The following is a 16,197-nucleotide window of genomic DNA, read 5'->3' as shown; positions in this document are numbered from 1 at the left end:
TGATTTTCAGGGTGGTTAACAGGAGTTATGTCTGTTGTGCCACTTCTCTTTCTTTGATCATGAACACATTATTAAATGTCAGTCATCCAAGACAGAATTTAGTTCTGTGTAAAACATAAGCAGTGTGATTTACAATTCCAGACAATTACACAGTGGTAAAAAAAAGAGAAAGAAATCCCATTTTCTAGTTTAATGCAAAGAGTCGATTGTGCTTTTATTTGGCTTCTCTGGTTTGCTTTTGTGTCTGATAAAGAGGAGAACAATGCCAACATTGTGGGGCTCAGGTAAAGCCTGCGGGTTAATTATGAAACTACTGCTGAGATCGAGGGAAAAGGGGGAGTGCCAGCGCCTAGGGTGCGTAGATACAACAGAGAGAAAAAGGAGGGAGGAAAAGAGAAGGAGCAGGGTTTGAGAGTTAAAAGCACATATAAAACACAATAATTTTTCAGCATTTGAGTTGTTAAGTAAATAGAGCCTGTGCTTAGTGATGGGAAACAAGCAAGAGCAAGCAGGAGATGGAGAGAACAAGATCAACAGGTGCTCTCCTAAAGCAAACAAACTGCACTGCAAAGTCAATAGCGTTTTCTGCCCCCTTGTGTTTATGCTAGATTTATACCTGTTCATTTTTTTTTTTTTGTAGAATAGTTCTATCAGAGATAAAAGCTGTAACACACAAACTCTGTTTTAGGGGATTTTGAGCTTGAGCCCTCCCTCTTCCTGTCTGAGTCAGGACTGTGACTTTTTAACTAGAAGCCAAATGAGCAGCCAATGACTGACTAAGGGAGACGGGGGGAGGGGTGGACACAAGGTCAGGCACTGAATTTTACTAAACAAAGTGACTTAAAACGATTGCATTTATTGAGGTAGAGGCTGGTTTTGCACTACACCATGCAAATGCTAGTAAACCTTAGTAGGATTTTTAGAGTTAATGTGTCGCTAAAATATGTTTAGTTGCATAACATCTACATCACTGTTTTTTTTTTTCCTTTTTCTTCCCGATTTTCAAAGATGGCAGGGATTTATGTTTATTAATATATATTTTAAATCGCTGGGGTGTCATAGTGGTGTGTCTGGTCAGTTTGAGCTGAAGAAGAAAGAAATAGAGCAAACATGAGGGCAAGAGACAGACAAACCCCTTTTGTTTCCACTGGGAGGTTTGTCTTGGAAGCAAGCATGACAGCTGCAACTAGACTGACAGAAAGAAAAAGGGAGAGAAGAAGAAAGACAGCAAGGGAAGGTTGAAAAAAAATGAAAAAAGAAAGTATTTAGCTTGTTGGACGCGTAGACCACGGACAGTGTGGGTGATTCACAGAGCAACTGCACTGTGTGCGCGTGTCTTCCATACATGTGCATGTGTCTGGGACTCAGCAATGGAGAGTGAGTAGGAGGGAAAGCAAGCATGCGTTAGTGCAGTGACTGCTCTCTGCCAGAGCTCTTTATACATATTCCAGCACCAACCGAATAAGGAAAGGCAGCAAAGAAAGAATAGCAAATAGAGAAATAAAACGGGGATAACAGACACAAGACAGAACCAACACACAAAAAAAAAAGATTGCCATTCAAGCAAAAACTTTTTATTTGTTGCTGCTGTCTCTCAGTGTCTATTCATTTTCATTGTAAAGCAGTGGCCTCTATCCACCCTCCCACTCCCCAAGCAAAACCATATTCTGTTCAGGGCTGGATTGGGTTTCAGAAGAGCAGAAGACGAGAATGCACAAGTGGGGACTTTGACTATTGCTGACTTGTCTGTGTGTCCTCCCTTGTTGTTTTGTTCAATTACAGAGTGGCTATTTAAAAAAAAAAAAAAAGAGGGAGGGAGGGAGGGGCAGAAAGAAGAGTTTGAGTAGGGGATTTTTGCTTCCGCATACGCATGCCAGTTTGTTTTGGAGAGAAAAGGGTAGCCGTTATTGATAAGCCTCTTTACTTCCTGCATACTAACACCGTTCCCACTCACCATCAAGTTATCTCTTTTTCTCTTTGTTTCCCTAGAGTTTTTATGCCTGTAGGTTGGTGGTGCCTTTGATTCATTCCTTTTGTATTGCAAGTTTTTATTCACAGTATTATGTTTAGATTCCAAATGATTTAGTCATGCATGAAACAGTGATATGTAATACATGTAGTATATAATGCCGTAGTTATATAGTCATTATTATTGGCTGATATATTCATGTATGTCAATGATTCTGCTGAAACACATCAAATTGCCTGCTTAGTCACTCCCCCTGGCATGGAGGCCCCACCCACCAAAGTCTATTTCTCAGTCTCCATTTCTCAGCTTGGTCTTGTGTGTTTTTCTGGAAGAGGAAACCGGCGTGATTGGAGCACTTCCTGTGTTTTAATACCAGAGCAGGAAACAGAACAAACGGAGCTGGATTCAAACAAAAACAGAGGAAGAAAAAGGGAGGCGAGAGTATGAGAGTGAGAGAGTAGGAGTGGGAGGGAGCGGGAGAGAGCAAGAGAGAGAGAGAGAGAGAGAAAAAGTGGGAGATTTTTTTAGCAGCTGCAAACCATTTCAGCAGCTCAGTGGCCTGAGAACACAGTGTGAGAAAGACTGCACTAGGAGAAAAGAAGAAGATCTTTGAGCCTTCGTGCATCTTTGTGTGCTTTCATGTGGATCATAGAAAGGGGAAAATAGAAAGAAAGGGAGTGTGTCTGGGAATTGTCTGAAAAGCAGAGTGGCCCGAGTGGAAGAGTGCAATCGGTGTGAGGTACTGTCTGCGTCTCTGCCCTCTGGATACAATCCCACAACTCTCTGCTCCCTGCAGGCTGGATCTCTCTCTACGTTCCAACTTCTAACTCAACCCCTCTGGACATGGCTGTCATGTGGATTCACAGATTGTTCACTTCACACAGGATGAGAGGAATATAGAAGGCAATCAGAGAAAAGGATTAATAACTTGTCTTTTGTTCTTGTTTTTGAAATGACTAAAAAGACTTAAAGATGTGGATTTCATTCATTTAAATGATCAAGACTCAATCACTACAGAAAGCAAAAGTAACCCTGAAAACAGGGTCTTTTGAACCCTGATATTGGCAGGTCCTCCAGATATGCTCTATTGGATTAAAAAGAGGACAAGGGAAATACAAACAGCGATCGACTGTCTGACAAGTGAGTCCTGTGCGGTATTAAGAAGAATATTTTCATGGTAGTCATTTGACTGCACACAAAAAATATTTTCAAGGCAAATGCCCCTATTGCCTATTTGAATTCTAGACTATTTTTAAGGCAGTACTTGAAGGAACATTATGATGAGAGACAAAATTACTTGATGGACATTTCCTCAAAATTTCTGAGTATTTAGATCTCATCTTAAAAGGAGCCTTTCTTTGTTTTTCTTTAATATAACTTTCAACAAGATCTCACTGATTTTCCTGCTGTGATAGAAACAGTGCAACTAAAAGGAAGTAGCTGTAAGGACGTTGGGGAAAGGATTGTGAAGAACATGTATGGATAGAAGAGGACTGAAATCAGAAAGAAGACAAAAGGGGATATAACCTTCACGGAATGCTATCACTTCATTCTGGGCACCTTGGAAACAGTTGCAATTGATTTTCCTCCTTTTTCATATTTGCTTACATGACTTTTAAACAAAAAGACTAAATAATATGTTGCTGAAAATGTGTGTCAGTTGGACTGAGACATTTTCCCTGATATGCTCCATCCTCAACATATCAGGAATAACAACGTATATTAGAGCCTCAGTCTCTAAACCTTTTCTATTTATGATTATTTGCCCTGGATTATAAGTATCCTAACATTTTACTGAGATTTTGTGGATCAATGATTTCTAGAATTTATTGGACAGTTAGGACTTTCAGCTGTTTGTAATTTCAGCAGCAAACCAACGTTGGAGAATTTATTTGTGGAATAGTTTGTACCCCATCCCGGCCCCTTGAGGGCACACTTTTACGGGATGGGGAAGCCTCTGAGCCGACCAGACTGTTTGCGGCAAAATCCTAGGTGTCTTAAGAAAAGCGATGATGAGGAAGCATATATTGAGGACTGCTATGTACCACAGCGATCCATCTATGACACCATGCGGATTAATGAGCAGATTGACCAGGGCTCTAAGATTAGCCAGCCATCTCGTAGCACTTTGGGCTCTGGAGGAGGGGAAGGAAGCACACTTTCCAGCAATGGGACTTTAGGAGCTGACATTGGCGGAGTGTTTGTGACACGAGGGGGGTCTGTTGATGCAGGTGTAAAAAAGTTAGATGAAAGAGTGATTTTTGATGCTCTCAAGCTAACTGGTGCAGCTCAAAGCATGCCATCTGCAGGGGGTGTTGGCTCTAGCATTATTATTCCTGCATCAAACTCAGCTGCCGTTGGAGCAGCTGTTGTGACCAAAAGGCGGCATCATGTTGGTGACAAAAAGGATAATCCAAATCGGCGCTCCTGGAAAGCATTTATGCCTCCAACTTACCCTGAGTTTGCTGAGCGGTTAGAGCTTTCGCCTGTAGAGTGTGGAGAGAAGCGTTTATCTGGGGCAGGGATCCCAGTTTCACCTCTCCATCCATTACCTTCCTTATTAACTGCCCCACCGCCCTCTATATCCACCCCACCTCTGTCTCCTTACAGTCCTTCTTCTCTCTCCTCGGGAGGTTCTCATGCCCCTGTGGTCTCCAGCCCTCCAGCTCTCCTAACTCCATCCATCAGCCCAACATCTTATCCACTTCATCCGGCTAAGCAAAAAGAGCCCCCCAAGTCGCATCTTCATCCCCCAAAACAAATTATGCCCTCTCCTTCTAAAGAAAGAGCATCTTTACAGACCGATACAGTGCCCCATACAAAGCAGGATACTGCCAGCTCTCCACAGCTCAGCCCTGGCATTCACAGGCAGGTCGAAAGATGTGGTGAGATGAGTAAGCCAAAAGCAAATCCATTACTTTGTTTTCGAAGTGTGTCAGAAGAGCAACCACAACAATGGAATATTGCTGCAAATAAAACATCTGACTCTGAGAGGGACTCACCATTCCTGGAGTATGATCAGGATACTGCCCCACTGATACCTCCAAAACCTGTATTTTGTCCTCCAACTAAAGCCCGTACTTGGCCTCGTACTACAAGTGGTGGAAAAAAGTCATTTGCACATGGGGTAGTACTTCACAACTTGCCCATTCTGCCACCCTTGCCTCCTCTGCTAGGAGAGGACAGTGATCTGGATGAAGAGTCATTGTACCTGTTAGATCCCCCCTCACCTTTCCTGCAAGAGGAGGAGGGATTGTGTTATGGGGGGCTTCCCCTCTCCCCATGTCTCAGCCAAGAAGGGGGTGCAGAAGGCCTTTTGGGATGGCCCCCTCCTACTGGGGAACTACGAGAACGGACAGCTTCAGAACTTCGTTTTGAGGAAGATGAGCTCAGAATCTTGAAAGAGCTTGAAGAGGAAGCGGAGGAGGGGGAGGAGGAGGAGGAGGAGCAGAAAGAACAGGTACATGAAAAAGAAGAAAATGATCTGCTAGAGATGGAGGAAAAGAACTGGCAGATGGTGTTGAAGCTGGATAGCCATGAAACAGGCAATATTTCCTGGACAGTAGAAGGTGAGGAATCTGAACTGCAAGACTGGGAGACACAACAGCTCATTACCTCAGATTACAGGCCTCTGCTGACCCCTCCAGTTGGTTTTGGAGGCTCAGAGGTTGCCAGTGTTTCTCCTTACCCAAGTTCAGAGGATGGATCAGTTGACCTCTTTCTGGAATTGGAGAGACAATGTATGGAAGAGGAAAGAAAGGATGCATCTAATGTTGAATCAGCTTTAGTGTCTTCCCCTACTGAGCCCCTGGTTGCAGGTCATACCCTACCCAGAGTGGAAGAAGAAGAAGAAGAAGAGGAGAGAGAAGATCAGGTTGAGGATAATGAGGATAAAGCTGGCCTCACCAAGAACATTGATCATATAAACCAGTTAGACCCATATCAGACTGAAACTTCTGGTTTAGGAACAGATCATTTTCTTTCCAGCAAGGATACAGATGATACTCAGAGTTGGACTGCTAGTGAAGGTTATTATGATAGTGATGCTAATGCCAGCTTTTCTCATGACCTCATCACACCCATGTTTGATATATGCACTTTAGATGAGCCTTTGTTGGAATCTGAGTCCAGTGGAATTCAGACATCTCAACTGGACAGAACTACTCCGACAGACACAACACAAGCCGAAAGACGGGAAGCTGATTCAGACCTGGGCAGTGGAGTGTTATCTGAACAAGAGCAGATAGATGATGAGATCAAAGACAATGTGCATTTGCTCTGTACTTCAGTGAGCCCTAAAGACATATATCCAAATCCTGATAAACTATGTGAAGTAAACAACAGCTGTGAGTTAAATATTTGTAAATCTAACTTAAATGAGGACATAACACAGATGTCTCTTGAAATTTCAGATTTAAATGGTAATTTAGGAAAGAGTATTGACGGCATCAACTGTAATGTGGAATCGCATGTGGAATTAGATCACACTGTTTCAGTTAAGTTGGATTCAGACAAGGAAGCGATGTTATTTGTATTGGAGACGTACAAAGAACCTTCAGAAGTAGCTGAGGAGGTATTTGCTGATGAGGACATGCTTGTACCTGAATGTCCGCTAACGGATGAGCTCAAATATGATACTTCTACTTTTCAAGAAAGTGTACCCTCAAACAGCAAACAGACTCTACCCTACTCCATATCGACTATAAACAAGGAGTCAGATGTGGGAACACATGACAGCAAAGACACCGATTCGTCTGTAACCACTGACAGTTTTGTTTACCTGGCAGTGGCAGTGCCATCACAATATGCTCATGATTGTCCTCCATCCCCACTTATGGAATCTACTCCTCCTAGTCCCCTTCCTAAACCTTGCCCAGATCCAGAAGAAGGTTCTTTTCTATCCTCTGATAGTTTTGTGTACCTGGCAGCTCCTGAACGCCTCCCTCTAGTGTCTGATGGGGGTTCGGCTGGTGAGGATTGTCGAGACTTGGACTCAGAATCTGAGACTAGTCAATTAGGTGTGGATTTTGTTCTAGGGTTGATGAACGAAGATAGTGACTGGGAGTCAGATGGGTCAAGACCAGTTTCAGAACCCCATTGCCAAGATCAGTGGGAGCAACTTGAACCAGGTCTCTTATATAGACTTTTTAGTGAAAACCAGAATGAGCAAGACATTTCTGAGCCATTTGATGAAAAGGGCAACACTTGTCAGTTGATGCATCCAGATGAGGAACCAACATTATCAGCATGCTTAAGCACCAAGGTAAAGATCATTGTAATATACATCTTAATGGAAAATGGGTCTGATTTTACTGGAGATAAATATGAAATGGGCCCGATTTCAAAACTCATACGCTGCTATTTATTAATAGTCCCTTTGGGATTTTGCGATTATGTGATCATAGAGTTGAACGCAAAAGTCTACGATATTAAGAGGAGCTTGCAGTTATTTCCAAAGTTCCAAACTTCAATTTGCCATCTTCGATTTGCACGTGTCAAAAATGAGTACAGCTATCATTTATAATAAGTACATCTGTGTCTTTACTTGCAGTAGTTTAAAGGAAGAATCACACAAAGAGAATTACTTAGTATTTTTATACCTTCTGTTTGTTAGAACTTCTGCTACAATATTTATAATATAGTATTATATAGTATATTACTATACAGTATAGTAATATCATAATATTTCAGTTTCGCAGATATTTGTTTCGGAATGTTTCTGCATGTATATTTGAAATGTATTAATGATGGAGAAGAGGAGAACAAGTTTACATATTAGACAGACAGGAACAGATGCTATTTTGCTTACAATCTTGAAAATAATATATATGCCCGTGTTTGACTGTTGCTGTGACTGGTCTGGTGTCTGGTCTGTGTTATAGTCGCTGTGCTGTGCATTATGAGGCTGATGTAGACCTGATGTGCCTTTGTTATTACATTTCTTCTTCTAAGTAATGGCCCAGCCTAGCTGTCCATCCACATTTCATTTAGCCATAACTCAACACATAGCTTTTTTGCACAGTCGCTGCCTTTTTCATCCCCCAAATGTAATCGCCTATTGGTGATGGGCAGAGAGCTTTATAATTACTGCATGGCCAGCATGAATCAGCAACCAAATTGACTTTTAGACATTGAATATCCATTTAGGTTGTTGGTAGAGGAACAGAAAGGCCAAGGGAACATTGGTCTGTTTTTAAAGCTCAATTAACTGTACAGCTCTATTCACCTCTTTTCTGTTAAAAAAACAAAAACCCACCCACCCTGTTCTTATCAAAAGCCCTTCCTTGTTTTCCAGGACCTTGTTTTTGAGATAGGGAAGTGAGAAATAAACACTGAGGTTTTTTGAGGGGTGTTGCTATTGCCAGAGACACACAAACACTGTAAAAAGTTGTTAAGAATATAAATAGATGATAAGAACATGCCAAGCTTATCAGCTCTGCTCTCTGTGATTCAACTTTCCCCTGCAACAGTAGAGGGGTGGAGACTTAATACAGATGAAATGCATGTAATGAGCTAAAGCACACTCTGGGGTTGGAAAAGTCACCACTAAAATTGTGGCGGTTTTGAGATCGTATCGATAGCTCTGGGGGATGATCACAGACCAGTCATTCATGGAAAAAAATGGCTCCATGGCTGAACACCTGGCAATGCTCACGATAAGAGTGGGTGATAAAGCCTGTTAGCCAGGGAGGGGAGAGAGGAAAGCTGATCTCATCTCAATACATAAGCTACTGTACAAATGTGGATTTCAGGTAAACATGAGGCAACAGAGAACATCTGAGAATAGTATAGAAAGGGATGAGCAGACGATCAGAAAGAGAGACTGTGTTAAGGGAAATAGTACTGCAGGCATATTTGACTGTTTTGTAAATGCTGGCACTGAAAGTGCTTGTGGGAAGCACCTGTGTCAGAATACTACAGGGGACAAAGAGCGGGCAAGGCTACAAGCTGGACAACCGCATGCACAAATTTATAAACATATAATCACACAGTTCAGCAGAAGTTCAACAATAGTAAAGCCCTCAGACAGATATGAACTCAATGGCGTTCTAAACAAACTTGGCTCAGGGCTATTTTGCAAAAAGCATTGGACAAAAGCATTAACAGAAATTTTGTTCACAGAAATATTGCAGCCAGGGATTCCTCTATGTGTGTATGTGTGCTTGCATGCACTCGTGTGTCCGTGTCCATTTTTCATGTTTAGATTTAGTGTAATTAATTGGCAGATGGCTGGAGTGATAGAGTGTTTGAGCGATAAAATCACAAAATGGAAGGTGGCCATTTTAACTCTGGCTTCACTTTTTCCCCCCTACGTGTCTCTTTCATTGTTTTTCTCTTTCGCCTCTTCCTCTGTAACTTTCCCTTGAGCCTCCGACACAACTCTAAACTATTCCTTTTCCATGATGAGCTGCAAAATCTAATAATAAATGAAACAATCTTGAATATTTTGCAAGAGATTGATGTAACCTGTGTAATTTAACCCTGCTTTTCTCTGATGCGGCTGACCTTTTGTCGGTATAATAACTCAGGCTTGTGGTTTGGACTAAAAGAGAAAAGAAAAAATGAAGACTGAAATGGACAGAAAATGTGGATTGGTGTTGGGCAGGAAAGCAGCCAAGAATGAAAGAGTGCTATGTGGAGAGATGGTGAGAAACAAAAGGGTAGTTTTGTAAAAATCTGTTTGTAAAAGAAGATACATGGATAATAAGAGAAAATCTGTGCTAGAGTGACTGACCCGCTTACTGACACATTTAGAGACTCGAAAAGGAATGAGAGGCACGTCGGATATTTTCCAGAGCTCTGCTGCACTAGAGTCAAGATAGATTCAGAAGGAGTAGGTTAAAGTTTGACAGAAATGAAGAATAGATGATTCTATGGCAGCTGGACCACCCATAAGGGGACGAAATCAGTACCAAAAGACAAAATAAGTGAAAGATAATAAAAGTTAATGCTATTAAAAGCATTAACAAACAAGGACCAACTCTGTCCTGCACACAGACAACAAGCATACTGTACATATGCTTTTGCACGCACACACTTTGTCATTTTTAACAATGAGCTACAGCCATGAGCCACCACACCCTTTCCCCAACAGATATCCTGTTTGAGGCACGAACCTGGTCTTCTCTGCAAAACAGCTGTGTCTGAATGGATGCACATGCTGCAGTGAGAACAGGAGTTTCCAAATATGGGGCTGATGCTGACTTGTCATTTCTTAATCTCTATCAAGGATTCTTTGTGTCTCTACTTAAGCAGTAAGATTAGCACATTTCAAACAGAATTTAATTGAAATGAACTCAAAGGCCAACAGTAGCACTTTAATTTTTTTGCATGAGCAGATAAGGGATCCTTGTATTGGCTAAGCATAGAGGTCTAAATTAAATTCTTATTTCTTTCTTATTCTTGCTTTCCATTTATCCCCAGAGCTCCCCGTTGTGGTGTCGATGGTCAGGATGGTTTTTTTTTTTGGTTTTTTTTTGGCCTTTGGCCCTGCATTTGTTTTTGTTTTTTTGTTTCTTTATAAGTGGGTGTAGACAAATTAAATACTGTTTAATTTTTAAACTTCAATCATGTTGCTGCTGGGAAGTACACACACTAAATTATGTACTCGTCCTCCATTATTTTGTGTGTGTGTGTGTGCGCGCGCATCCATACAGGCTGTGGAGCGAGAGCAGATAGACAGCATCCAGCCCAAACTGCACCATGTGAATGCGGTTGGTCAGGGGCTAATCCAAAGTGCAGCTAAACACACAGACACACAGGCTCTGGAGCATGACCTGGAAACCACCAACCTGCAGTGGAACTCGCTCAACAAAAGGGTACGACACGCACTCCTAAATCACGTCACAGGTCTCCTACAAGCTTGCTTTGTTTGGTTTTGTTTTTTGTTTGTTTGTTTATTTCTTTACTGGTTTTTAAAGGAACTTCTTTCATGGCCTACATTTTACAGCACCTGAATCTAACTACTAACTAAGGTGTCAAATGGCTTAACAGGGAGCGGCTGGCGTCCATACCTTAAATAATGCTTGACAAACTAAAGTTTCAAATATCAAATAAAATATTCAAATAATTAAAATAAAAAGGCACTGAGGTAAAATGTCAGAAATTCAAACAAGCCCCAAAAGAACTGAAAGAGCTTCATGAGTGAGTGGAATTAAAGGTCACATTTATAGAGCATTCAGTATAATTTTAATTGTTTCAATATTATTATGTCATTCTACAGTCCTGAAAGTAAAGGTTTGTTTCTGTGGGTTTTATCATTAAGACGCAAGAACGCACAACATTATGCACTTAACTGAGGATAAGGAGGGGTTTCCTTATGAGTTTAGTTTTACAGGGAGTTTTTCTTTGTGACTTCTGGCTTGCTCAGTTGGGATAAATTTATATTTTATATCTGGATTTCCATAAAACTGCTTTGTGACCATCTACAAATATTATATTTTAATGTGACAATATAAATTGAATTGAATTGAACAGTTTATTGCATTCCTAACCCTGGATAAACAACCAACTCCATTATGCTGTCAGTTATCATGCTGTGTGGAGATCAGCTCTGGTAGGGTTTGCAGTGTTTGACTGCAGATTGCAGCATCTTTAATCACTATTACATTTATAAGGTGTCACAGATTGTGTTATATTTGGAACTTAGGTTAATGTGGCAATGTGGCTACAAGTAGATGAAATCATTAGGTACAGTTTTGAATTGATTTTTGCGGTGTTTCTTTAGGTCGCTGAGAGAATCGCTCAGCTCCAGGAAGCCCTTTTGCATTGTGGGAAGTTTCAAGATGCTCTGGAACCTTTGTTAAGCTGGTTGAGTGACACAGAGGAGCTGATAGCCAATCAGAAGCCTCCATCAGCTGAGTACCGTGTGGTTAAAGCACAAATCCAAGAACAGAAGGTGAGGTTTGCCCAATGAGAGAAGTGAAGGTTATTTATTATTAAAAAACATTACTTAGTGATTACATAAGACATTAAAGTTGTATCTTAATAACCATTAAAAAGCATTTCTCTTTAAAACTTTTTATGTCTTATATATATATTTTAATTTATTATGTATTTTATTATGCAAATATTATATTCATCAGTTGCTGGTGAAAGACAGGATCCGTGACGTTTGTGATGCAGTTGTTTGTTGTTAAATTTCAATGACATTTTATGGGAACTTTTGCATTTTTGCATTGTAAAAGAAACTGAATGTGTGTTGTGGTGTCGGTTTCTGCAGTTGCTGCAGCGTTTGCTGGATGACCGGCGTGGAACTGTAGAGATGATCCGGGCTGAAGGCGAGCGCATCGCAGCCACAGCAGAGACACAAGACAGAGAGAAGATCCAGAGACAGCTGCGAAGCTTGGGAGAACGATGGACAGATCTGCTGGACAAGGCCAATGCCAGGTGAGCATCACTTTAGAAGCATGTCAAAAACTTTAAATAAATAGAATAAATTAAAATAATTATTTCAAATATGCTTCCTCTCGCAGGCAACGCAAGCTTGAGGAGCTGCAGGTTCTTGCTCTGCAGTTCCATGAGTCAGTGGAGCCTTTGGGAGAGTGGCTGAGTGCCACAGAGAGGCGACTGAGTACCGCTGAGCCCATGGGAACACAAGCCTCCAAAATTAGTCAGCAAATCAGCCGCCACAAGGTACAGTACACCACCATCATGAAGACGGTTCTGTCATCAACCGCAAAAAAATCTCTTTTTCTCTAAGATTGTCTCCAAAAAGTAGAAAGGAACAAGCTACAATATGCAGCACCATTCCTGTTCTAATATCCCAGGGGTAGCAACATTTGTCAAGGAAAATTAGGAAAAATCTTAAACCTCATTAGTTCATTCTTTACAACCTACCGTACATTTATTTATGTCTGTGATTTTCTTTTGTTTTTGTGGAATGTTTTGTTTAGTTTGTATTACTTTTTTATATTTATATCTTATCCATGCCATTTTTTTTTATATTTGATTTAACTTTTGTTGTTAGTGTTTTTAAGTCATTGGGATTTCAGTTTTTCATTTTTTTCACCATGCATGGTCATTTTTCCTTTGTTTTGTCTTTTTTCTTTTTTCCCCATACTATCTCTACCCATCTCTTACTTATTCATCTGTGGGAAAAACTTCAGGCCCTCCAAGAGGAGGTGTTGTCACGGGAAAAAGAGGTGGACCATCTAGAGGCCCTTGGCCAATCTCTCTCCCCTCTCAGCTGTGCGGCAGACCGTGATTGGCTCAGTGAGCGAGTCGGAGCAGTGCGCAGCGGGCACACAGAGCTCCGTAATTGGTACTCTCGGCGAGCGGCCATGTTGGAGCAGGCCCTGGCCAATGCACAGCTGTTTGGGGAGGAGGAGGTGGAGGTTCTGAACTGGCTAGCTGAGGTGGCCCAGCGCCTGGCTGAAGTCTCAGTGCAGAGCTACCAGCCCGAACTGCTGGCTGAGCAGCACAAATACACACTGGTAGGACAAAGGAGGCACTTTAAAGATGCTGTAGATTTGGTTCCTCTTAGATTTTATTACATTAGCAAAAACGTCTGTGGTCTTTTTACATGTAACATATTAAAAAGTAAACTTTAAGATTATTAAAGAATTGTATTATTTTACTTTTGGTCTCTCATAGTCTCTGAATGAAGAGATTGTAAGCCGGAAGAAGACAGTGGACCAGGCCATTAAGAATGGACAGGCTTTGCTGAAACAGACCACAGGTACCAAGAGCACTCCTGTACCCTCTTGGAGGTTTGATATTGAGGTTCTTATGGTTCTGAGGCTCTTCTTGCTGTGTGTTAGGTGAAGAAGTGCTGCTCATCCAGGAGAAGCTAGATGGAATAAAGAGTCGATATGCAGAGATGACAGCAGGCAGCAGCAAGGCTCTCCGTAACCTGGAGCAGGCGCTGCAGCTCGCCACCCGATTTGCCAGCGCCCACGAGGACCTCAACCAATGGCTCGACTCTGTAGAGGCAGAGCTTAATAACATGGAGCCAGACACAACACCGGCCTATCAAGAGAGACAGAAGGTATAATGTTATTATGATTTCATACAATTATGTAAAACATGAAATCACTGAAATTTTGAGACAAATTATAATTTGAATAAAACCAATCTAAGTACATCCACCTAATCTTTGTTGGTGCAGCCTTTTTTTTTGTTAGTTAGTTTTGTTGTTGTTTATGTTTTGTGTTATGTACACATGGTTTATTTAAATGTTTATTGGTAAAACTTGCTTCTCATTTTTCTCTGTGTGTGGACTTTATCTCAGGACCTGAAGTGTGTTTCGGCTGAGAAACGTCTCATTCTGGACACAGTTAATGAAGTGGGCAGTGCACTGCTGGACCTAGTACCTTGGCGAGCACGTGAAGGTTTGGACCGTCTAGTGGCCGATGCCAACCAACGCTACAGACAAGCAGACGAGACTATAAAGCAAAGAGTGCAGCTAGTGCAGGCGGCCATCCAGAGGTCACAGCAGGTACTGCATCCTTTTAAGGTGGCAAAATTGGTGGTTAATCTGTTTTAATAATCTAATTAACTGACAAAATAATCTTTATGTAAATCATTATAATAAGAATCTTACACATATAAGCATTTGTAGCACAGTGAGCACTGAACTACAGGGCGGATACAAAAAGAATTTGAACAGTAGGTGGTTTGGCCTTTGTTGCTGATGTAAGCAGTCAAGGCAACTAACTTTGCATTCACTTCTGTTTCTGGCTGTAATGTTCCATTGAAATGATAAACAAATTAATATGGTTTTAATTAAAGATTTTCAATATTAAGTCAAGAAACAATTGTGTGGCAGTATGAGGAGGCAGTGGATGCGGAACTGGCCTGGGTGGGGGAGACAGAGAGGAAACTGGCCTCCCTGGGGCCTCTTAGTCTGGAACCTGACGTGACTGTGGCTCAGCTCCAAGTCCAGAGAGCTTTCAACATCGACATCATCCGCCACAAGGACACGGTGGACCAGCTTCTCCACACACGAGAGGATATCCTTGAGAGCTGCAGTGACCAGCAGAGAGAAGCACTGAAGGTGAGGGAGGAAAAGTGGGCATGTGCATAAATGCATGGGTGAGTGTGTGAGTGTGTGTGTGTGTGTGTGTGAGAGAGAGGTATGGAACAGTGTTAAACCATTTTGAACAACTGAGCAGTTGCTTCTTTTTCTAAAATAAATCTATATTCTTTATGCATAAGTAAATTCAGATTACAAATGGAATTCACATTAATGGCTCACAAGAAACCAAATTAAGCTGCATCCCTAACGGCCTTGTAGGTAAAGACCAATTCACTGAGCACTCGCTATGAGGCGGTGAGTCAGAACCATGCTGAAAGATTCTCAGCACTGGAACAGGCTCAGGTGCTGGTGGCCCGCTTCTGGGAGACATATGAGGAGCTGGACCCATGGTTGGGTGAGACAGAGGCCCTGATAACCCAGCTGCCTCCCCCTGCCATTGACACCGAGGCTCTCCGACAACAGCAGGACCAGATGAGGGTCAGTGCATGTGTTTCAGCGCAATTACAAATTTTAATTTCTCATGGAGCTAATTTCTGTTCCTTGTGAATATATGACAGTAGTTATTTTTACACTCATTTTCATTCAAACTTCGCTCTCCTTGCAGCTGCTGAGAGAGTCTATAGCCGAGCACAAACCCCACATTGACAAGCTGCTGAAGATTGGCCCACAGTTGGCTGAGTTAAGTGTCCAAGAGGGAGCAGCACTGAGACAGCGCTACAGCGAGGCTGAACGACGCTACCTGGCCATCAAAGAGGACGTCAAATGTCGAGCTGCAGCACTGGATGAAGCCTTCTCGCAGTCGGCACAGGTGTGTTCTTATTGGTGGCATGTCCGCATGACAAGTCCACCTCTATGTAACTGTTCATTCAGTTCCCTAGAAATGATCACCTAATATCACCAAAATCTAAATATGTTGTACTACTTATTGATTCATACATCATTAACCTTTAATTAGAAAACTACTTACTACAAGGTCATAAATAGTTTATTACCAAAATAACGGTGGCAGAAATAGTTCACATAGTTTCACTTTTACATTTGTTTAAAAAATCTGTAATATTCATTATTAAAATTCTATCACATCAGCAATTAGCTGAAAGCTTGTTATTGATGTGCTCGCTGGCTTGTTTGCATGTCATTTGATTAACACATTGTATTGTCTCTCCACCCCTTCCCTTTAATTGTACCGTACTGTTACTGCACTTGTCTCTGCGCTTGACTCTTATTTCACTCTCACTTCCACTTGCCT

The 16,197-nt window shown here is 41.6% G+C and overlaps 1 protein-coding gene across 33 annotated transcripts in view; it reads left to right on the top strand.

Annotated features, from left to right (window-relative positions):
• macf1a (microtubule actin crosslinking factor 1a) overlaps positions 1-16,197 on the top strand; it is a 155,493-nt gene that overhangs the window by 120,336 nt on the left and 18,960 nt on the right. For 27 of the 33 annotated variants that reach the window (XM_047807948.1, XM_047807937.1, XM_047807956.1 and 24 more), the window contains 11 exons: positions 10,627-10,788; positions 11,697-11,867; positions 12,192-12,358; positions 12,445-12,604; positions 13,078-13,404; positions 13,565-13,649; positions 13,732-13,958; positions 14,202-14,408; positions 14,739-14,966; positions 15,207-15,425; positions 15,553-15,756. In XM_047807948.1, coding sequence (XP_047663904.1) covers positions 10,627-10,788; positions 11,697-11,867; positions 12,192-12,358; positions 12,445-12,604; positions 13,078-13,404; positions 13,565-13,649; positions 13,732-13,958; positions 14,202-14,408; positions 14,739-14,966; positions 15,207-15,425; positions 15,553-15,756 — 2,157 coding nt within the window. The remainder of the gene's footprint in view (positions 1-10,626; positions 10,789-11,696; positions 11,868-12,191; positions 12,359-12,444; positions 12,605-13,077; positions 13,405-13,564; positions 13,650-13,731; positions 13,959-14,201; positions 14,409-14,738; positions 14,967-15,206; positions 15,426-15,552; positions 15,757-16,197) is intronic. The other 6 variants (XM_047807950.1, XM_047807954.1, XM_047807949.1 and 3 more) reach the window with 1 other exon arrangement.

The sequence above is a fragment of the Tachysurus fulvidraco genome, chromosome 24 (assembly GCF_022655615.1).
Source record: "Tachysurus fulvidraco isolate hzauxx_2018 chromosome 24, HZAU_PFXX_2.0, whole genome shotgun sequence".
In the NCBI taxonomy this organism is placed as follows: Eukaryota; Metazoa; Chordata; class Actinopteri; order Siluriformes; family Bagridae; genus Tachysurus; species Tachysurus fulvidraco.
Note: the sequence above shows the minus strand (reverse complement) of the source record. Positions and strands in the feature narration are given on the sequence as shown.